Source organism: Lontra canadensis, unplaced genomic scaffold (assembly GCF_010015895.1).
Source record: "Lontra canadensis isolate GAN:19392208 unplaced genomic scaffold, GSC_riverotter_1.0 scaffold59, whole genome shotgun sequence".
In the NCBI taxonomy this organism is placed as follows: domain Eukaryota; kingdom Metazoa; phylum Chordata; class Mammalia; order Carnivora; family Mustelidae; genus Lontra; species Lontra canadensis.
The window spans coordinates 9,517,264-9,541,141 of NW_022631053.1; the positions used below are offsets into that span (position 1 = coordinate 9,517,264).

General features: G+C 38.1%; 1 protein-coding gene across 2 annotated transcripts in view; it reads right to left on the reverse strand.

Moving 5' to 3' along the window:
• Nucleotides 1-589: 589 nt before the first annotated feature.
• The window catches only part of TMEM117 (transmembrane protein 117), a 469,463-nt gene continuing 446,174 nt past the window's right edge, over nt 590-23,878 (reverse strand). For both annotated transcript variants that reach the window (XM_032876977.1, XM_032876978.1), the window contains 2 exons: nt 13,483-13,612; nt 590-2,266 (listed from right to left, as the gene is read on the reverse strand). In XM_032876977.1, coding sequence (XP_032732868.1) covers nt 1,620-2,266; nt 13,483-13,612 — 777 coding nt within the window. In that variant the 3' untranslated portion in view covers nt 590-1,619. The remainder of the gene's footprint in view (nt 2,267-13,482; nt 13,613-23,878) is intronic.

The following is a 23,878-nucleotide window of genomic DNA, read 5'->3' on the forward strand; positions in this document are numbered from 1 at the left end:
TATATAAGCAATAACATGGTAAGTTTCTTTGGACAGTGTGGTCAATAGGTTACCATGCTGAGCTTGAGCTCTGCATCTTTAGTGTCAGAGATATTTATGATTCTAAGCAGCACCAGGCATGGCTATTAAAGGTAAAAGAAACAGCCGGGGCATGGTTCCAATTGCTTAGTAAACAGTTGTAGGAAGATGTTTATTAAAGCTGGCTCTCAAATGACAGATAAATGCATATTTCTGTTATGCATGCTAAATTCAGCATGCTGCAAGCTTAAAAGCAGATCAAAACAGATATTTTAAAAATCATAGAGACAAAATACAGCTATGTCAGTATATGACAGAAAAATAACTTTGCCTTAAAATGATCTCCCCTTAACCACTCATGTAATCACAATTTATGGAACAAAATTAAAAGCACATTGGGTGTATTCCATTTTTTAACTCATTTGGCATCAAGTTAAAAAAAATTAAGTGAGCCAGTTAAACTAAGATACAAGTGAATCCCTTTATCACAAACAAAAAACTACATCACATAATTACTGATATATAATTTGTATTTATTAATGTATGATGTTTAATTCTTAAAAAAAACAACAAAAAAATGCACACACCAAACAAGCTACTGAATAGATTGTTTCATGCACATCTTTTTCTACCTCACAAGGTACTGCTGCATGATTTTTAGAGGAGTTCCCTTATTCAGGGTTGGCATATGTTTTTCAATTTTCATTGTCCAGAGCCATATTTACAGAAAGATGTACAAATATTGTAGATAGTAGGCTGTACAACCCTCACATGATTAAAACTTCAGTTCCTTGGTTTTCTAGTGCTTTGTGTAAATGCCAATAAATTTGAGAGTTCACCCAACTGTGCCTCTTAACCTTTGTTCTCATAGGTGAAGGGCAGGATTTTTAATCAAGTAGCAATTTATCTTTAATTAGGAAAACATAATTAGGTATTATCATCTAATTGCAATTACTGGTTGGAGAAAGCCACATTTCACAAGTAGTGACCCATGCTGGATTATCGTTCTCCTAGTACTGAATTTTGAATCAGTATTTGTATTTGGCAGATAGCCAAAACAAATTCAAAGGTAATCACCAGGCCTCTGTGCAATCCCACTGTCAAAGTCACAAACTCCACTGTTGAATAGGAAACGAGATACTTCCTAAGCCACATCTTGGCTATATCTGTTTCCTGCTAAGACATCAAGTGTAGATCAAAATAATTGTATACAAAAAACCCCATGTGAAGTAGGTTCGAGGACTGTTCCACACTTCGGTTCTGGTACAGTTAAAAACAGTTTAATGTCTCAAGGCACCACTATGGTTGAACATCAGACACACGGGTAATCAGCTAATCTTCTACTATGCTGTAAAGTCAGTAAATAGCTTGTGCAGTTGTGAAAAGCAATCTCTAGAGGACTGTTAGATATAAGTAGGCACGTGTATTATAATACAAATAGAAAACAATGAGTCCTAGAAAAAGCATGTTGAGCACCGTTGTGGCATTGTTTGTGTTTCTTCACCTAACACTACGTAAACTTTACATTTACAAAAGGAAAGACTAACTTTTTTAAAGTTACACTCAAGGTTGCTTTTTGTGCTATTTCCAAGTACGTGAATCTAGTTCGTAGGTGTACTTTTCGAAGTCGTTGGGTCTGGATCAGCTTCTGTCGCACTAGTAGATTCATTCAAGTGCGAGCTTAAGTTTTCTGACGTGAGCTGGGAAGACTTGTACACAATCTCGTTGAAGTCGGACCTGATGCAGACCAAGGGAGGGTCATTCAGTGGGTCTTCCACTGAGGCCTGTGTGTTTTCTCGAGTGAATCCCATGTCCTTGCTATGTTCTGATGGTGATTTTCTTTTCATGCGAGTGTAAGTCTTGTCTTGATTCTCCATGCCTTGCTCATTTTTCAGAAACCGTCCAAAGAACCAAATGAAGAATCCAAACCACACAAAAGCTATCAAACTTGGAACAAAAGCTAGACACTTGACATCAAGGCTAGCCCCTATGAACCTGCTGTGTAAGAACATATCTCCCTCAACATATGTTTTATTAGTCTGAGGGTTAGTGTGATTGGACCTCCATTCCCACGAAAGTTTGGTTCTGTTCAAATCCTTTAAACTTTCTGAGTCTTTCACTGTATATATCTTCTGCCCTGGGCCAATGTACTGTCCATATTCGTGAGGCTTATAAAATATCTGGTTCTTCCACATATTAAGATCCAAAATCAAGACAAGAAAGATAATTCCATAGTTAAACCATTTACCTGCATTAAAAAAAAAAAAGAAATACTTCATATTAGTCAAAGACCTATAAAAGTACAATAGGGCTTTCTCCAATAAAATGGAGACAATGGCGTATAAGTATAAATTGTTAACGTTTTAGCCCTGTTAGCAGTTTTTCAAGATGGCTATGCTGCCATTAAGTGAATTGGCAAAAGATATTTCCTGATTGTATTCTAGACACATGAAAATGTGACTGTGGGTCCCAGAGTCAATTTTTGCTACTTACACTAACCAGATTAAACCTCCTTGTTTGATAGGCACCACAGCTGTACTCAAATTTGATTCCATATAGGTTATTCTCTAGAACATTTCAGTTAATGTTTACAAAGTTCTAATGACATTCATAGAAAAGTCTAACATATGATTGAACATCTCTTACAGTTTTATAATTATGTGTAGGCAAGAAATAAATCATTTTACAGTGCAAACACTGCAAGTATATCAATTGAATTCACATTGCTGTTTGTAGGTGACCTGTTGATTAAACCATTAGTTGATGTGATTCAGATCAATAATTCTTGAGCATTCAAGACTTTAAAATAATTGCATTAAATTCTCATTGAACAGAATCCATTTATCAGACATATAAATACAACCAAAGCTGACAAACTGCTTTAGAAGACAGGATTTGGAGAGGTTGTTAAACTACTACAATTTCTTTGTAGTATTTAAAATTTTCATACAAGTAAGACATTGTTTAGAGACATATTATCTAATGGTAATGAATTTAAAAATAAATTTACATCTGCAAATGAAAAGACTATGGGGAAACTTTCAAGGGATACTAGATTCCATCATAATTTTTATTATAAACACAATTTATTGCAAACTTTACAGTATCAAGTGTATCATAACATAGTAGTACTCACCTCACAGGTTTGCTATAGCAAATTAGGTGATACATATAATGGGTTCTAAAAACTTAGTTATAAATATTATATATATACATACATATATGTATATACATACATATATGTATATATAAAACATCAAAATTATTTTATTTTGTATTTGAAGATAAAGTATCAAATGAGAGAGAGAGAATCTTGGGCAAACTTATTAAACCAAGAATGGTAAAAATGAATTTTGCAATATGTATTCTAACAATGTATAGCTATATAAAAATATAACTTTGTGAAGAGTTTAGGAAAGTGTTTTATCATCATTTTTACATATTTACATTGCTACTATATACAAAACTGAAGAGTTTTAATCCTGGCTCCAAAATTTACTAGCTTTGTGATCTTGGGCTAGTTGTTTAAATTTCCTAAACCTCAGTTTATTTATATGCAGAAAATATTATACTTATTAAAGCTACTAGTGTTAGTATTTCATAAGATCATTAGATGCTAAACAGAGTGCCTGGTACATAAAAGAAACCCAGTAATTGTTACTATTATTAACATCAAAGCCTTGCCTAAGCCATGATAATGCATTTGCTTGGGAAGGTACAATTCTTCTCCATCCGGAGAATTTATGTAAACTCACTGACTGGAAATTATAACTCTGCCTGTCCTGAAATTGTCAACCCTACAATTGTAACAGTCTTTGTAGTGGAAACTCTTGCTGGAATGATTTATTTCACATATCCCTCTAGAAAGTAAGTTGAAACACTGGGAATGTTGTTTCCATATATGATAAACTATAACATCTGGCACTGTTAAGTTCTAACCACTCCTGCTCTCCTGGAGTCATATCCAAAACTAAAACAGATTCTTACTAAGCATCAACCATAAAAGAAGTAAAGAATGCTCAAGCCAGAGAAATTCAGTCAAACGTAAAGGAGAACATCATTATCGACCATTTATTGTGCTCGTACTAGTCTCTGTTGTGGGATGCCTTAGTAGCTGCTGAGCACAGACCTTTCTGCCTTCCAGGGAAGAACTCACGGTCTTGCTGGGGAAACAGAACAGCGGCATCAACAGATAAATAATAAAAAGAGGCCACATTGGAGAGGTGCCAGGTGAGTGATATAAACCATAAACACCAAAGATGTTGGGGAAACGGAATAAAAACTGAGGGCTGTCGAAGTATCTGCAGAAAGGATTTTGGAGGGAGTAGCAATTCATGTGGTCCCTGAAAGAAAAGAAGGATAGAGAACAGTCTGGAAAATGGTGCATTTCTTTCAGTTTGCATTTTTATTATGCTGCAGATAAAACAGCATGTGGGAAAAGATGAGGTGATATGAAAGGGGTGTAAGGAGAGAGAGAAAATAATGGAGAATATTGTAGGAAGAGAAAGCTGGAGAGGAACGAGAGACAAGTGAATTGAAAAAGTTCCGAGATGCTCATCCAGTATTAAGGAGGTAAGAGTTGGTAGCTTCCATGATGGAAAGCAACCTGAGAGAGCGGCTTCATTCAGGTGCTTCCCTGTCGCAGGAGATTTATACGGATCACCTTGCCATGAACTGCATGTGCTGTGAAGCCGGACTGTCCTTGAACATGTAGGACCGACCATCGCCTTCCTGACTCACAAAGGTCCCTCGGAGAAACCCGTACTCTCTACGTCACTTTTATTAACTCACGAATAGGGCAGTCCCTCATAAAGTGGTCCCTGTATCTAGGGTAACATGGTATCAGAAACCGTGATAAGCAGCAGCACAGAATCAGGGAGAAGAAAGGAATGCTCAGTGAGCTTGGCGTAAGGTGCTGTTCTGGTGGGAACAGATGCTTAGAGAATGTTAACAGACAAGGAGAAAAAGAAAATCAGAGTATAAAAACTGCAGTGAATGTACACTGAATAAATTAAAAAGAAACCCTGAGGATAGGAGGACCTCTTCCTCAAACTTTATATATTATTTTCCTCCCACAAGTTGAATGGTGCTGAGTGAGTTTGACCACTATATGTTAACACTAAAGAGTCACTTTGTTATTCTCACATGACCTGGAGTCTGGATATTTAGATGAGATGGAAGAAGAACAAATTTAAAAAGTGTTGCTGGACGTCAGTTATTGGGTATCTTCTCCCTTCTCTGACACATCTTTACCGATCTGGGAGAGGGAGAATCACAGTCACAAAAAACTGCAGACTAGAAATCAGCAGATGAATCTCATCCTGACACTCAAGTTAAATAATACAACCTTGAGTTACCTGTTCAACCTCTCCAGACCTCAATAGTTTTATTTTCAAATTGAGGAAACTGAACCAGATGACTTCCCGTTCTGTGATTCTGTCCTCTTCCCCCAAATCCTTATACCCCTATTAGCTATGTGAATTCAATTTTTTATGCAGTGAAATAGAGAATAATATCAACATAACTACCTCAAAGGATGATTGTGAGGATAAAATGAGAAGTTATATTCGAATAAGTTCTCTAAAATATATTAAGTTTGCCAAAAAAGTATTATTTCTATAATTTATTTCTTCTGTGTCTTCAGTTAATATAGGATCTTGGTGATAGAGGGAGAGAAGAACATGTAAGGGTTTGTTTTTTTTTTTTAATTGTTGTGTTAGTCACCCTACGTTTAACAAAGATATATCCTAAAAGTGATCAAATGTCTCACTTTGGATAAAATAGCAGGAATCACTGAGCACTGACATCGCTGGATAGATATAACTGAACCAGTTATCTAAGAGGACACAGCGTGTAGTTACATGTAAACATGCTTTGTGAATCAGGACATTTAACACATTGAAAATTCTTAGCAGGAGTGCTTGGGTGGCTCAGTGGGTTGAGCCTCTGCTTTCAGCTCGGGTCGTGGCCTCAGGGTCCTGGGATTGAGCCCCGCATCGGGCTCTCCCCTCGGTGGGGTGCCTGCTTCCCCCTCTCTCTCTGCCTGCCTCTCTGCCTGCTTGTGATCTCTCTCTGTCAAATAAATAGATAAAATCTTAGAAAAAAAAAAAAATTCTTAGCAATTGGTAATTTGTCTACAACTTGCAGGAGAATGGTCCTGAGAATAGGTCATTTATTATATACATAGATTTTGAAGCTAAAGGACAGGTAATAGTGTCTCCAATAGTGTCCTCTCCACAGACAACGCCATGTCGGGGTGGAAAGTGCAGAGGGGAGAGAACAGAGTGAGGCAGGTTCCCTACTGACATCCTATTTCTTTTCTTCTGTGGATGTAGCACTGTCTATACCCCCCCCACCCCCCCGCCCCCGGTCAAAGCTAGTCAGCTGAAACCTGAAGCTGGTAAAATGCGGAAGAAATGGCTCTTCTTACTTTTTGATTGTTTCTAGCCCACATGACATAAACTACTGGCCCGTTTATGCATTTGCACAGCGGAATGATGTTCATCTTTAGCTAATATCCTTCCTTCTATTTTCCCACACAGTGTTCTGTTAATTTTGTAATGCTTTCTCCTCTTTAAAAAATTACTTTTGCCCTATGAGATGTGGCAAACCGGAAAGCGAAATCATGGGAGACAACTCAGTGTCACTGTTCTCGTTTATCAAGTGAGGGGTTTGAGCTATTGATCTTTCAGGTTTCTCCCCAGCCCTAAAAATCTCTTTGGTGAATCCAGTGAGATAAACATCACCTAAAGCTTAACGTTTTATGGTGGGCCCAGAAATCTCACCATTAGGGCAAAAAAGATAGAATACATAATTTTCATGCAGAGAAAGCTTTCCTTTAAGAATTGTATATTCTGAGAAACACTGTTTTCCATAAAAAATAATTTTGAGTCCCTGAAACAACCCACATGGAACGGATATCAGACACAAAAAGAAGAACAGAAATGCTCTTGCCATTTCCCAAGTGTGTTGTTGTGAATGTACAATCAACCATAACAAGAGGTTTAGTATTTCAGCATTAATCACAGGAGAGATTTTGCATTTCCTCCTGTTGTTTCAACTACATAGCATAATGTAAATCAGCAAGAAGGGAGGGTAAGAATCCATACATTATTTCTATTAATCTCCTTGTTGAAATAGCTCACTGTCTCCTTTAATGAGAAATCACTGCATGGTGTTGGTGGGATTACCTCTCTCTTGTATTTTGTGCCTTTAATGAATCCTATTGATTGTCAAAAATGATATTATAATGGTAATTTTATGTTTTTACATTGTGGGAGATTACAGATCCTGGGCTAGTTGGTTTTAAAAGGATTCTTCTTTAGGGACGCCTGGGTGGCTCAGTTGGTTAAGCGGCTGCCTTTGGCTCAGGTCATGATTCCAGCGTCCTGGGATCGAGTCCCACATCGGGCTCCTTGCTCAGCGGGGAGCCTGCTTCTCCCTCTGCCTCTGCCTACCACTCTGTCTGCCTGTGCTCACTTCTCTCTCTCTCTCTCTAACTAATAAATAAATAAAATCTTAAAAAAAAAAAAAAGGATTCTTCTTTAAATATCACCATCACTTAGCATAGGAAATGACAACAATTTGGGGGAAAATATAATTTTTTCAACTAAGGATAAAAGAGTATAAAGTACTGATAGTTCCATTATATAAGAAGCCTCCCATTATTCAGATTTGCAATTATAATTTTTTTTAACCCAGTAGGGTTGCCAGTTAGCATTGAGATTGAATTGTGCTGTGGGCACCTTCCTACCGAATTAGTGCCACCGCTTGGCCAGACTCTGGCCTCTGTTGCAGATACATGAAATAGTCATGCTCCACAAAGCCTTTTAATATCCATTATGGGACAGGAAGCAAACCTGGCCTTGAAAAAGGTAAATGTTAGATAATTAAAGAAATAACAGTTTGCTGTAACAGGCTTTTTGGCCATATTCAATGTCTTTTCATTCCAGACATGAGCAGTGAAAACAGGGCTCACCAAGTTAGCATCTCTTCAAGTAACCCCTAGGTAATTTAGGGATATCTGGAAACCACATTAGTGCTTGGGTCATAAGGAGAACGTTTAGTAAATTGAAGATACTTACTAAAAAATTTATGAATTAATAGGAGCTATTTGAATTAGTAAAGCTTCATCTTAAGACTTAAAAGCAAATGAATATAGCTCCTCTAAGTGCCTCTCTTGTCATTGTCATTTCCTAAGTGGGACATAATCCAACATGATGAGTAGGGGTAGAAACTTGCGATGATACAAGGAGAGGGGAAAGCCATGGGATTATACTGAATTAGGTGACTATTGGACTCTGACTTTCTTGAGATTAGGAATTGTATCTTGTTTATTTCTGTATTCCCCAGATCCTAGCTTAGACACGTATTAATGCAGAAAATGTCCATTAACCAATAGGCAAATGCTGAGATAATGTGTCCAGACAAATAACAGGAAGTTATAGTCTTCCAAATCAAATATATGTGTCACAATGACCTAGTGAATTTTAGGATACTGCTAAAATCAGATATAATTTGGAAAATTGGGAAAAGAAAATATTCATATCTTAAAGATTGTAATTCATTATATATTTCAAGTCTCTCTTCTAGCTGTAAAGACTATTCCTGAAGAGTGTGAGTTTTATAACAAAAATACTCATATATGCACAAATGAAGACAGGACACCTCAGTTTGTATATGACAAACCAGCTCAGGGACAGAAAGGGCTGACAGCCTTCAGACAAAGCATCCATGGCCTTGAAGAAGATGAGTTCTGGACAAATCAAATATGGGGAATTGCTGCTTTATGTAGAAATAAACATAGTTAACTCTTAGAGCTGTATAAATGTGTGGAAAATAGAAATTGCTTCAGGAAAGGTTTAGAAAAATTCACAACTGAGAGAAAAGCAAAAGGTCTTTGTGTACTTTGGATAAATTCATGATCTTTGGAGACTGTCACAGTGAGCAGGATACATCATATTTCCCTGTTTAACAAGCCCCTTGTTAATTTTGTCGGACAGAATATTCTGGATGAACCACTGGTCTGCCCTCCCCAGCACTTCCCACGATCCAAATGGCACAGGAGAGCTCTTTAAAAAACAATCTCTGGGAACTCATTTGCCAGCAATCATACACCTATGGAAATAAAACGGAGGGTTCATTATTTTCCACACTCTTGCCATTGTAAAGCACCTGTGCCCTCACACCACTCAGGAAACTGAAATAGAACACAGACGCAATGGAGGTTTGTTTACTTCTACATTTTCCATTTTTGCCGAAAGGGTTCCCGTGGGCATCATCGTGCCAACAGTGTGAGTTCTCTCCTCACAGATGCACAGGCCTTCCTTCTGGCCTTTCCCCCAACCCCCTCCTAATTTACTCAGATGATGGCCACCAATGGGACACTTCCTTTGTCTGGCTGGGATGACAGATGGCAGGGCTTCCACCGGGATTGGCATTAATAGGACTCAGAGGAGCTTCCGAGAGTGAATTGAGAGGCCATTCCTCTCTCGCCTCCAGAGACTTAGTACATCACATTTTGAATCCATCTTTGCACTCACCTCATAGGTAAAAAAGGAGAGGCCAGAGGAGATAATTACATGGTTACATTTAGCATTTATGTTTAAGAGAAGAACAATGAGCTTGGGCTAAAAGCACTGATGTGACCTAATCATTAACAATTTATCCCCTTTGTTACTGAAGTCAAAATTCCCAGAAAAAAATATTTTAACACACCCTTGGATAGAGATGATTTATTTTTATAAGCTGCAGCCCAGCTTATAAAATGAAAGCTCATACACACTGCAGCAAACCATCTGTCAAGGGGGATCCAGATGAGCTAAACAGATGCAACAATTCAAGTCATTTCTGAAATGCATAAATAAAACTAGTATGGAATCAAGATTAGAGAATACGCAAATCCTAAATATTTTTAAAATGTCAAGGGGAACTCATCAGTGTCAGATAACCCTCTACACCCAGAGCTCTTCATTGGAAGAGAGATTTTTTTTTTCCTTTATTAGCCTTCTTCTTGACTCAGTAGATAACAGTAGAGAATTCAGAATAGTGGATAAATAATAAAAGAGCCCCCTCTTAGGCTACCTAATATGTTTGAATTAAATAGGAAAACAAACTCTGGAAGGACTCTGAGAGCAAAAGCTTCAGGTAAAAGTAGTGAAAGTTTACCTCTTCCTCTGTGGTCACCCAGATCCTTCCCGACATACTCTGCTTTGGAACCTCTTTTCTTGGCCCCAGCTCTGACTTTCCATCTCCTAGCAGGACTCTATCTTGTGCCCTTCTCACTAACACCCCATTTCTATTTGAATTTTCATTCTGTTCTGTGGCTTCTGATTTTTGAGTTGCATATGAACATAAAAGCTGGGATGAGAGGAATTTTGACTGTAGAAAGTATTTCTCATCAGCAGTGTTTCTCAAAGAGAGGTCCTCTGGCAGCATGCAGAGGTATCAACTGGCAATGCTTAAGAGAAGGCTGGATCCCAGCCTCCAGGCTGCACCTCCTATCTCAGGCATCCAGCTCTGGAGATGAGGCTAATGGATCTTTTTAACAAACTCTCCAGGTGATTCTCCTACACACTGAAATTTGAGAACCACTGATGACTAGAAAGAGTTTCATGCTTAATAACCCAGTGATAATACTATATTTACTCATCAAGAAAAGCATTTTGTTTCCCTACAAAAAGCAGCAGAACTTGGAGGAGCTGATCAAGTTAGCTTGTTCAGAGTTTGTAGGTGACTTGGAAATTTGCAGGCTACTGACAACTGAGCATATTACAGTGCAACATGTACCATGTTTTTGGAAATTTTATCTAGGTTTCCTCAGAAAACAATTATCTTACAAAGTCAGATAAAGAGGCCATTCACAGGAGACTAGCTGCCACTTGAGGGTGTCCTCAGCCACATATTCAGGGATTAACAGAATAAAGAGAGTAACAGAACAAAATGAGAGGGGAACAGTCCAGACTTTCTTCAGCCTCCAAACCTGCCACCATTTTCCTAGAATTTTTTAACACGGATCTGGGGAGGCACACGATCATCCCACCACAAAATGGGGTTTAAATTGTTTATGGTGGAACTCTTCACCCCATAGCCCAGCTGTACTCTATTGGCTTCTCCTGTGGCTCTCCAGCACCAAGGAGCAGTTTCCAATAACCATCACCTGGGAGCGCTCTTCCAAAGTCCCATTCCCTGGCCTCTGCCCAGACTTCTTGAGTTGGAGCTATTAGGAATCGGGCCCAACAATGTGTAATCTATAGTTACGTATCTTGAATGATATAATTATCAGCATCATTTGGCAAACACTGCATCAAAACCTTAACTACAATATATTTCCACCTTCTCACACACTTTATTAATGTGCAGTCTCCATTACAAGAACCTAGCCAGTCTTCTTCCTTTTAAGTTTCTAGAAAACAACACTTGTAAGAATAAAGGTTTTAGCTCAACTGCATAGGCGGCTTTATCTCAAAGCGAATTACACTGAAACTTCAAGGACTCCTGTAAGCATGTTCTTCTTCCATGGCACTTAAAATAATTTTTAGTCATAATTTTGCTTTGATATTCTCAGAGCATTCCAAATTGGGTAAGCTCTGGGCACCACAGAACCTGAACCTGTCCCTGTCCATAAATGATAGCATATATGACTAAGCCCTGCCAAACAGCCCCAAATTAAATATTTTTAATAGCTTGGGTTTTTTTTTTTTTTTCTTACCAATGCGTTCCTCTGAATATTCAACCCCCTTTTAACCTGATACTGTGCACTGCAGTGGTATATTTTTGACGAGGGTTCCCATATTCATTCAGAGACAATATTAGTGCCATGATGGCCTGGGACAAGAGCTGATAGCAGGAACAGATGGTCCAGGCAAAAGCCCACCCAAAGGGATATGATGATGCCATGTGTGTGAGAGCTGTTTGAGAAGTCCGAGAGGGTAGCATGCTTCAGAGATTAAGTGGGGACTCTGAAACCACACTATGTGACCTGAACTCAAATTGATTGATTTACCCAGTGAATTTAATAGATGGGTCTCATTCATTTTGAATAGGAAAAGAAACCTGCTGCATCTTCCCTATTCATGAGCTCATTCTCCAATTTAGGAAGGTCGCTTCATGCTCAAAGCGAAAACCAGCCTTCAAGTTGGGAAGCAAAGGTTTTTTGCAGGACTCAGATGTTCACGTTTTCTGTGCTTGGGCTATTTTTACTCAGCAGCACAGACGGTAGGGTAAGCACAGATTTCTTCAGCAGTTTTTATTATAGCAGGTGTGGGATCCTAAGCCATTGTCCTTAAAACACACACACACACACACACACACACACACAAACACACACGCACACATTCACTTCGTGCATTTGAACAGCTTGGGAACTAACACCATCCTTTCTGTGATCGTTTGGCTGTCTGCTTCTGGTTAGGGGAAAAAAGGGTATAAAACATAACTTTAAGAAGACCTTTTTCAGATGAGAATGACTGAGATGTCATGAAGGAATATTATGATAAATCGTATCAGAGCCATTTCAAAAAGAGGGCATCTCTGCAAATGAAAGATCCTCACCAGTGTGAGGATCTGCAAGAGACCTGAGAGAAACATGAGCTCTGCCACAGAAGGAGGCTTTGATCAAATGAGAAGTGGCCTAACCCCTAAAGGCATAGGGTCTGATTGGTGCTCTAGGGTACCACTCTTCCAATCTCAGCAGGAATTGAGGAACACAGGGTAAAGGGTGTTAATGGTGAAAAAACATACTAAGCTGTATGTTGTGAGAAAGCAAGCAATCTAATGAAGAAAACCAAGGTAGACAGGTGTCTGGAGCATGGCAGAGTAGCTAACCATCCATGCCGAAACCATGGCCTCCTGCGAGAACAGCAGATGCAAGTACAGTAGATGTCAACCGAAGTGGCTGTCCAGCTGGGGACCATATTTCCTTCTTGACTCTAAGATGGGCTATCTGATGAATTACTGCCAATGATATGCGACTGGAGGGCACATGTCTTTTCCCCATGTCAAGGCGATTAAGAAAAAGATAAGCCTTCTTCATCCTCTTCTCCTTCTCAACATCCCCATTTGCCTGCTGGATGTTGAAAAGCCCCTAGTAGCCTAAGTCCCAGAACGATAGTTTGGAAACCCCAACTAATCCAGGACCACCTTGCACTATTAAGTGAGAAATAAAACTACATGTACGCATGCCTCTAAAATGTTTTTTTTTTTTTTTTTTTTTAATAACAGCAAGTATTACTCTAAGTAGGAGACAGTCAAATCGTGTTTAAAGTTACAGCATAGGGGCACCTGGGTGGCTCAGTGGGTTAAATCTCAGGGTCCTGGGATCGAGCCCCGCATCGGGCTCTCTGCTCAGCAGGGAGCCTGCTTCCCTCTCTCTCTCTCTCTTTCTCTGCCTGCCTCTCTGCCTTCTTATGATCTCTGTCTGTCAAATAAATAAAATCTTTAAAAAAAAATAAAGTTACAGCATACCTGTTATGTGAATACGATACTCTTCCTTGAAGATCTTTTGGAAGAAAGGAATCTTGAACTGCATGTGGGGAGTGTGTAATCCAGGAAGATTTACATCAACATCTCCCATAAAATGTGGGAATTCCCAGTCCTGTCAAAGAAAATCAACATAAAAACATATTTGTGATTTGTTTCGTTCCTAAGTAGCAAAATACCAAAATTGACTTTTTATAAGCACTTATTTTAAAATCATTTAAATGCAGCAAGCTGTTCGATGTATCTGTTTCATTCTGTGATGGTTATTTTATGTACATTAGGTAGCTGTGTGCATTCAAAATCAAAATTAAGTCATAACTTACATCCTCAGATTTCTCTTTAATGTGGTAGTAAGAAACCGATATAGAATTGATTTGCATCTATACGCGTTTACCTCTTTCATCCTGGAGAACTGATCTTCAATGTTTATAAGAAGGAAGTGATCCATATTTTATAATATGTGGTAATTTTGTTATATTTTGTCTCACTACCTTTAAAAAATATGAACCCCATAATACTATGTTTTGTGTAAGAAGACAAAGTAAAGAGGATCTAATTCACTTAACCAAGTTTCTCAAGTCATATCCAAGGGACTTTTATTAATCATCTCTGCTAGTAACTACATGGAGTGGAAAAATGCCAGACTCCTGTTCTGTTCTCTTGCAATTTAGCATCAATTTGAACCAAAATGATGGAGGGCCTGACATGCTAGCATGAGAGATGAACAATGAATTAATTCCCAAATTGTCTTAGTTATTTTCTTGTTATAAGGCAAGATCAGGAGGGATGACCCTCCTTCTCATAAGGAAGGGAAACAGTTGCAAATGAGGATATTTTTAGGTGTCTCATCTGCTCTTCACTTTTGGGTACAGCACCAAAGTTCACAGCTAGCATGTGAAGAAAAAAAAAAGACTAAATATGAAAAAACATTTGAAGTGGATCCACAGGCATTAATACATGTATTTCTGCTTTTAATAACTAAATAATCACTAAATTATCAGTCCTATATTTAGTGAACTTCTTTTAAAAATATTATTAAAAAAGTGATGAAATATGAATTTCAGATTTCAATACATTATTTCAATTTAAAAAGTAAGTTTCTCCAAGACTTCTGTATATTCAGCTGATACAGATGTGCCAATGATAAAGTGCCTGAACGGCATAGGAGTGTCCATGTCCATTCCACTCCCCTTATTTATTATTTACTTTTTTTTTTTTTTTTTTTGAGAGAGATTGAAAGCAGGTTGGGGGGTGGTGGGGGCAGAGGGAGAAGGAGAGAATCTCAAGCAGGCCCCTTGCCCAGCAAGAAGCTCAACACGGGACTCGATCTCATGACCCCGAGATCATGACCTGAGTGGAAATCAAGAGTCAGAGACATAATCCATTGAGCCACCTTGGCACCTCACCACTACCCTATCTGCTGAAAATTCTGACCAAGGGGGAATAGGTTTCAGAGGAAAGGAACCTGTGAAAGTGATGGTAACCAGGTAAGTTTTCAGTGTCTATTAATTTTATGATCTATGGATCACTCCAAACTGCTAATAAGAAATTCTTAAAGACACAAAAAGAAAAATGAAATGATACCACATCATCTTTTTCTATTGCAGATAACTAGTTGGTCTCACCTCTCCTTGCTTTTCACACCTCAGCAGTAAATAGACACGTAATTTGGAAAATTCAGAAAACTCAAAACATAAGCTGGAAAATTTAGAACATTTTGATCTAAAATATTAGTAGGAAACAGATTGGCAGTAATACTTGTGAATTATTGCATTTTTAAAAAACGCATTTTCCTTGGGGCGCCTGGGTGGTTTAGTGGGTTAAAGCCTCTGCCTTCGGCTCAGCTCATGATCTCAGGGTCCTGGGATCGAGCCTCACACCGGGCTCTCTGCTCCGCGGGGAGCCTGCTTCCTCCTCTCTCTCTGCCTGCCTCTCTGCCTACTTGTGATCTCTATCAAATAAATAAATAAAATCTTTTAAAAAAATGTATTTTCCTTTATTTTTCACCAATACCTTGTTCTTCTTATGTTACTTAAAATACTCTTGGTAAGAGAATTGGAATTGAATTTGGTCTTTTTTTTTTTAAAGATTTTATTTATTTATTTGACAGATGGAGATCATAAGTAGGCAGAGAGACAGACAGAGAGAGATGAGGAGAAGCAGGCTCCCTGCTGAGCAGAGAGCCCGATGCGGAACTCGATCCCAGGCCCCTGGGATCATGACCTGAGCCGAAGGCAGAGGCTTAACCCACTGAGCCACCCAGGCACCCTGAATTTGGTCTTTTGTTAAAATATAACTGACATCTCCCATGAAAAATTATGCTTGACACATAAAAGGACTGATAAACAGAGTGTCTTTCACTTGCCCTAGATAACACAAAGCATTACCAACAGAGCAATTCTCTTTTTTATTTCTTGGTTTATGAAAGAGAATACTTCTTGGTAGTAATTGGGCAAGTATACTTAGTGTACCTTCTTTTTGGAAATACGTTCTTGGACTATTCTCATTTAGCTTTTTATTCCATGAAATGAAAGTTTTCTACTGGGTATGAAATTGGTTTTAGTTTGAAAGTGATCTCTAGAGATTTCTTGTAGAATGAGATCAAAACTTGATTCACGAAAAAATAGTTCCTCAATGATTTCCCACCTGTAGTTGGAGAAAGAAAGATGAATTAAGGAAATAGAGTGCAGGCAAATGAGAAGAGAAAGTCTTGCTCCTTATCTGGATAATGGTGTTACTTTTTTTTTCTTCTTTTTTTTCTCTGGTAAAGAGCTCATCAGTATAGGGAGTTTGGGGGAATGTGTGATAGAAGCAGCTGGTGTCTAGTAAGAAAAGTTTTTGGAAAGAGGATTAATTAAAAAAAAAGACATTACATTCTCTTAGAGTTATCTGTTCTACATTATTTTTGTATAATCATCATATTTTGGTTTTCCTTAGTCTTGTACTCCCTGCCCCCCCTCCTTCTCTCTCTGTTACTCCAGTGTTAGTACTTCAATTCCTACTCTGCATACTTCTCCAGACTCATTATTGGGTTAGTGTAAACTCTGACCACACTTGGCTTAGATTGGAATGCTAATAGTAATTGCTTCCATTTGCAGGAAGTGTGAAGCTTGTCTTCATGGACAGGGCTATCTGAGGCTGATGATAGCCCAGGTATTTACTTAAAGGAGGTAAAAGGGGAGGGGGATGGAGTTCTGAATCTCCCTAGGTGTCATCCTCTTCATCTAAAAATTGGGGTTAAATACAGTAACTTCACAGGCTCCTTGGGAAGATGAGATAATGCTTGGACAGTAGTGAGCAGGGGCTGGAGACAGAGGAAAGAGGGAAATGGCCAACAACCATGGCTGGTTTCCCCTCATGATCCCAAGGTCAAGTTTATCCTGATAGTGAAGCAGAGGAAGCAGATGGGTCTGTTTTCAGAATCACATGGAAAGCTGGTTCTAGGTCCCAGTGAAAAGCTTGGATACAAATGTCATGAGAATCATGGCTTTCTTTGCTGCTGCATAAATGTAAAATATGTATTTTGAACACAAGATCAAAATGTTAAGAGAATGACAAGGCAAGATGTGTTTAGCTACTAAGACCACAGTAGATATAAGTTAATACTGTGCCTATTATGAAATGTGCATTTATTTTGTTCTTCAAGAAATGTTATCAACATTTAGTAATTCAAAGTGGCCTTCTTTCTGTTATTAAATCTAACAATCACTATAGAAGTCTGTCATGTTTGTGGTTCAGTGAGGTGAGAATTATTTCGGCATATCAGGTCATATACATGCTACTCCAGTTCTCCTCAGTTCATGGTGATGAACAGACTTCCAACTTTGTATATTGCTTCATATAAGAAATAGTTAATTTACATTCAGATGGGCATATTTCCCATATCAGTATAAATGAGCAGTGCCATGGTATATATCTAAGCTTATTTCTTATATACTATGGCTTACTCTGCCTATAGCAATAAAAATCTCATTTGGACATGTAATTTGGACTAAGGCGTCCAAATCTGATTCTGTCCAAATGCAGCCCTATCATTCATGGACCACATTTGGACAGAATTTTAAGGCAGCATTCAGTGTATAGGCAAAATGGTCTCGGAATATACTGGATTCACCATTCCCTCATGTTTTCTCATTGAGACGCATGCCTTGGGGCCAAGAAAAAGAAGTTGGTACTATGCAGAGGAACTCAAGCTTGAAACCAACAATGTTTTGAATTCCCCAACTAGCATTCAATTTTCCAAATCAAATGAAGAGACCTCATTTCTCTTTAGAAAAGCGTTAGAGGATAAAAATGTAATAACACTGATTGCTCTACCCCACAAAACTAAAGCCACAGTATCAGGACAAAAGTTATATTGGGGGGGGCAAATATTAGCCACCTGTTTTTTTAGGAAATTAAGAGATAGATTAGGTTAGATTTTACTGAAGAGTATTGATAACCATTTAGAATAGAACTGACTATAGATTTTTAAATGTTAATAAAAAATAGCAACATTTTTCAATGGAATAAGTTATATATCTCCTCTTTAGACACATTGGATGATTTAGCTTAAAATGCTTTCAAAAGCAAACTTTACAGATATGCTCTGTTTTCTGTTTGTTAATCTCTATTTCTCCTATTTCAAAAACAGATTTAGTCCCATGAATATCAGAACATCAGTTGACCAAAAATTTCCCCAGCTTGTAAATGTCCTTAGCTTTTCTATGTTAGCAAGTGTCCTAGCAATAGGATTTTAGGTAACAGTGAGCCATGGTGGCCTGAAGAATTGTACTCATCTCTGGGCGATATTATGGTTTCTTATTAAGAATCTCAATTGCCTGATTTCTTTCATCAATTCTATCATTCTTCTAATTGGCAAAATTGCTGTGGTATCACTTGGTTGAGTGGCTGAGTAAATCCTTGAAAACACTGACATATAGTAAATTTTGCTTATTTATTTTTTCCATGTCTGCCTCTCCCATTGGAACATAAGCTCTAGGGAGCTTACAGAAGTTTTCCCTTCTTTGTTCACTGGTCTATTCCCCAGACCTGATATAGTGCTTAGCATCTAGTAAGAACTCAAAAATTTGTTGATTGATGAATGTAACTCTCTGAAAGTTAAACATGCACAAGAGTCCCTTTTTGGCTTCATGTAAATGGTAACACAGAATGGATTTAGGTAAACAGAGGCAACACAACAAGTACCTGTTTTTGTGAATAATATTACATATCAATCTGAGACTTATTATTATGAACAAAAAATTGTTTTTTTTTTCCCCTATAAACTAGGTATACTGCAGTCATATGGAGGGTAACCCAAAGATTAAACCATTTGCCAAAGATCCCAGAAGACAGGAGACAGTGGATAATTACAGAAAGAAAGCTGTCAAATGTACATATTATGAGATGAGTTAATGTTTGGGGAGTTACCAAAAACGCTTATTGGGATGATCCAAGATACTCTTTTAAGTTATCGTATTTATATTTAGTAAATTAAAGAAACTCATGAGACACATCCAATCTAGTCCAAGAACAAAAAGAATATAAACCAACATGTGATTAAACAAAGCAGGGTAGAGTGTCATTTCCCATAGTGGGTGATGAACAAAAGTGAAATACCAGAAGGTTACTCAGATGCCCTTTGACAAATACCTTTTTCTTATATATGTTTTTCCTTCACTTTCTCTTAATAGTTACTATTTTTCCCCTCAAGGGCAAATGAATTCTGTAACATTTTGAAGTTTTCTTTCAGGAGGCTATTTTAAAAATTTATATGCTATTTAAAATTTTTTTTAAATTTAAAATCGTCAAGGAAAAATCTTGGCTTTCTGGTTGAAGTAAGCTTTTGTCAACAAGCAGTAGATGGAGATGGCAGATCTCATTCATCGCTAGAACAAATCCCAAGTCAGACCGTAGACCCTTACTTAAAATGTTTAAAGAACTTGACTCTTTCATGTGTTTTCGTATATTCAAAGATACCAATTAACTCTCAAAGTGCTGCCCAAACAATTTAATTTATCCTAAGGGCCTATTTTGTTATGTTATTTAATGTATTTTCTTCATCAATGATCTTCCTTACTTCCAAAGGCCATTAAGAATTTTCCAGGCTAATTTTAAAGCCAACACACATCAGTGAGATAGAAATGGTGGTTTAATGCAGGTAGAAAAGGCAAATAAGTCAATCCCAGAGTAGATTTGAAAAGTAAGTATAGTTTTTGTTACTTTTAAAGGACCCCACTATGAGATTCTGGCAAAACAGCAGTTAGTTTTCTAAAAGAAGCTTTATTAAATCTATACCCTTTGAAAGCCTTTAAGCACCAAGATGGAAGAGTGTCTGATGAAATGCATGGGGCCTCATTAACAGAGGTCCGGCTTTGGCAGACTGATGTGATGAAGGACAAAATAAAAATCAGTCTTGTAAGTGTTTACAGCTACTAGAAATACATCATGTGGTATCTAGGAATAATGGGAAATCAATATCCCTCACTAGGGCAATACAGTTCACCAGTACACAAGAGAGAGTACTTGACTTCTTAGAGACTACTCTGTGGGGGGATGGAAAGAACCAAACCCCTGCCTATGACAAGTTGCTGATAACCAAAGTTAGCGCAAGGTCTAAAGAAGCACATTGTTATAACTCGGTAATAAGTCCTTTTGGATGAAATCTTACAGCAGTTACCAAACAATGTGACTGGCTTTGCACTTCTTAAGAACAATGAATATTAACTACATAATAGATTGGCGTATTTTTTACTTAAAGGAGAGCTCCTAATAACTCCTTTTCTCCTTGTAAGGGAAGAGGGAAATCTAGTGGAAGGAAGTTCTTAGACAACACACTTTCGTGTTATTTTTCAGATACTGGCTGCAGTTCAATAGCACATAGCCCTTTGCTTACTCTGTGCTTTATTGTATTTGCACATTTGGTACAAAATGTCACTGCTCCGATATCTGTTCTGACTCTGTGCAAGCTGCCAGCAGTGGTCACATGCAGTTGTCTGAATGACTAATTCTTTCTATGGGCTATAGAGAAAAATTAATTGGATGCTGTCAAAGGAATAGATATTACTGTCCTTGGTAAAATTTTTATTTATTATTGAGGTCATTTTTCTCTGTGCAAAAAAAAAAAAAAACCAGTAATAGTGGAGATCAGTGGGTAAATATAATTGAATATAATTTCACTTCACAAATAGAGAGTGTGAAGTTGATCTAAATATCAGGTGGGTAGTTAAGGTAAATTACTTGTAGGATTTCTTGCAATGGGTTCATTTCTATGATTATTCTTTTTTTGTCAGGAATGTCTAACAGAGCATACATTCTAGTTGGGAGACCTGTCAATCAGCAAGTCACATTATAATGTGATGTCAAATAGTTAATCAGTACTCTGAAGGAAATCCAGCAGGGTTGGGGGATGAAGAATGGTGAGTTGGGGGTGGATTTTAGTTTAGTTAGTCAAAAGGAAACTTCTTCAAGGAAGACTTTTGTTTTTTGGTTTTTGTTTTTGTTTTAATTTTTTTAGTTAACATATAATCCAATATTGGCCTCGGAAGTAGAATTCAGTGACTCGTCACTTATATACAACACCCAATGCTCACCACAACAAGTGCCCTCTTTAATACGCATCACCCATTTAGCCCATTTCCCACTAGCCTCCCTCCATCAAGCGACGCAGTTTGTTCTCTGTTGAGGGTGACATTTGTATGGAGTACTGATTGGTATGAAAGAAGAAGCCCTGCAAAGTTCTGAAGGAGAAGCTGATCAGCTAGAACCAGCAGCAAATGCAGAGACCCTAAGGAGGAAATGAGATGGGTGTGCTCAAGAAACAGCAAGCTTAGGGTGGTTTGTAGGTATTTGAGTGATGTGGAATGTGGTGGGCTGGCTATCAGATGAATAAAGACCAGTTAGGAGACCAGAGCAATAGTTTAGCTGTGAGTTGATGGTGGGTAAATGAGGGTGATCCAGTATTCAGATCAACAGGTATTTTAAAGGTATTACCAACTAAACATGAATTTACCAGTTGTGAGAACTAGTAGCATTCACTGGGTGAGGAAAGATCGAGGAACCAATACACCTGTAGAAGATAGGGAAGTGGGTAAGAAATCCAGAGATTTATTCAGGACATGCTACTATTAGACATCCAAATGGAGGCATTGTGTAGGTAGTTGGGAGCTTATGGGAGAGGCAAAAACTGGAGATATAGATGTAGGACTCAGCAGTGCACTGACCTAAAGCCACAGAACTGAATAAAATCACCTGGAAAGAGAGTATACGAAGCCAGGAGAAGAGGATACTTGCCAGGGACTTATCATTGAGGCACTCCACCATTCAGAAGTTGGAAGAGGAGAGGCCAGTAAAGAAAACTGAAAAGGAATGGCATACATGACAAGAAAAACAAGAGAAAGTGGCCTCCTAGAATCCTAGAAGCCAGGTGGAAAGTGTTTCAAGAAGGAAGTAGTAATTAATTCCTTTGAATGAACCTAAAATATCAAGTGGGAAGACTGAAAAGTAACTACAGTACTTGGCAGTATGAGGGTTGTTGATCATGACAGGACCTCTGAGCTCCAGAGGAAGATGATATTGTGGACAAAAGCCCGACTGGAGTCTGTTCAAAAGCAAATAGGGGGTGAGAAGTAGAGGCAATAATACAGAACTCTTATGAGGAGTTGTTAGTGAGAACAGGAAAAAAATCAGTAACTGCTAAGAAACTATGATTATGCTAATCTCAAATAAATTTTTTTTAGTGTAACATAAATTGAATTTTGGTAGAATAAGGGAATCTGAGACCTAAGATACCCTTTTAATGTTTAAAGACGAATGTTAAAATCTGGTGTCCACCAATATGGGTATTCTGGTTGTTTGTACGCTGATGTTTACTCTGACTAGTCAGTACCTCTGCTGCGCCAGTTGGTAAATATTATGACCATCACTGTTGGTAAAGTTGAAATAGATGTTTTCCTGAAGAACAGAACAAAACAAAGTGACACTGGGCCAAGTTCATTGTGTCTAGAATGCAGCAGGGTTTTAGAGACAAGAAGTTGGATCCTTGCTGCTCTGTACCCAGTGTGGTTTTCTCCCATTTTACCTTTCAGTAAAGACTAAGGATTTTGGAGCAATCACAGAGTCTCTGCCTCTGACCCCCTGGACCACCCAGTGATAAAAGGAACAGAAAGAAAAACTTTTAGAGCAATGGATTTGAACTGTTGGACTTTTCAGGCCTTTCTTCAATGAGTTTTAGGTCAAGAATGTTCATCCTCTGAGTTCTAGAGACAAATGATCAACCTTCAAGTAAGAGGGCAAAGACTGGGAAAACAAGGTATGTAGGGGCAGGGTAGAGGGATGGAAAGAATGTTGTTGGAGAATTATAACCTCTGTGAATTGAACAAGTTTTTGGAAACTATTGTTAGTCCAAAGGTCAATGCCCAAGAAAAACCTAAAATACCTTGTTTTTCTTGTTAACTATCTATGGGGTAGGTATTCTCCCCCCTGGGATCCTTTTGGAGAACAAGTTTATATGCTAGGGTAAAGAAGACTTACATGCATGTTAGTACTTGCCTGCCTTTTTATTGACATAATCCATCCAGAGAACGCAGGGGTGGTGACAGTGGACTTGGCCTGTAGATTTCACATAGCACTTAGAGAGAGAATAGTAAGTCTACATTTCTTGCAGAAGTTCTCACTAGCCCATTCAAGTCTCCCATAGAATGGCATCACACTATTATTCAGCTAATTCAGCAGTTATTCAATGCCCACTATATGCAAAGCATCTATTCTCAAAATATATCAAATAGCAGTAATAAAGAAATAGGCTAACCTTTCCCTTTTACAGTTATAGGCAATGAGAGACAGGTTGCAAGACTCCACCCATGTTACCCAATGGATTAATGGTAAAGCGAGACAGATATAATTTAATCAGTAACCCGTGAACTATCTTTCATTACATCCCCCTAATTGAGAACTCTTAATTTAGGAGAAAGAAAACACCTGTTGAGATCAACTCAATTTTTATATTCTGTTCAGACTACACAAACCAACATTGGTCATGAGCTTACGTTATGTCAAGTATCTGATCCACTCTGAACCACCTACAAATATATATGGTAGGTGGGCTTTTTTTCTCATTTTACATGGAAGTAAACTGAGGATCAGAAAACAGTCAAGTACCTTGTCCAATACTGCATGGTTGACACCAAAATGATTTGTACCTAGGTCAGTCTGACCCCAAAGACATTTTTGTACAGCATATCAAACTTTTCCATGCCTTTTTTCCCCCGTCAGGCTCTAATGTCACAATTATCTTCCCACCTAAAAGCCAACTGTCATGCTAATATGTGTTCCTGTTTCATGCTAACTTATATTTGTAATGAAAAGTTTCCTTTAAATGGTATGTTGCTGCTTATCTTGA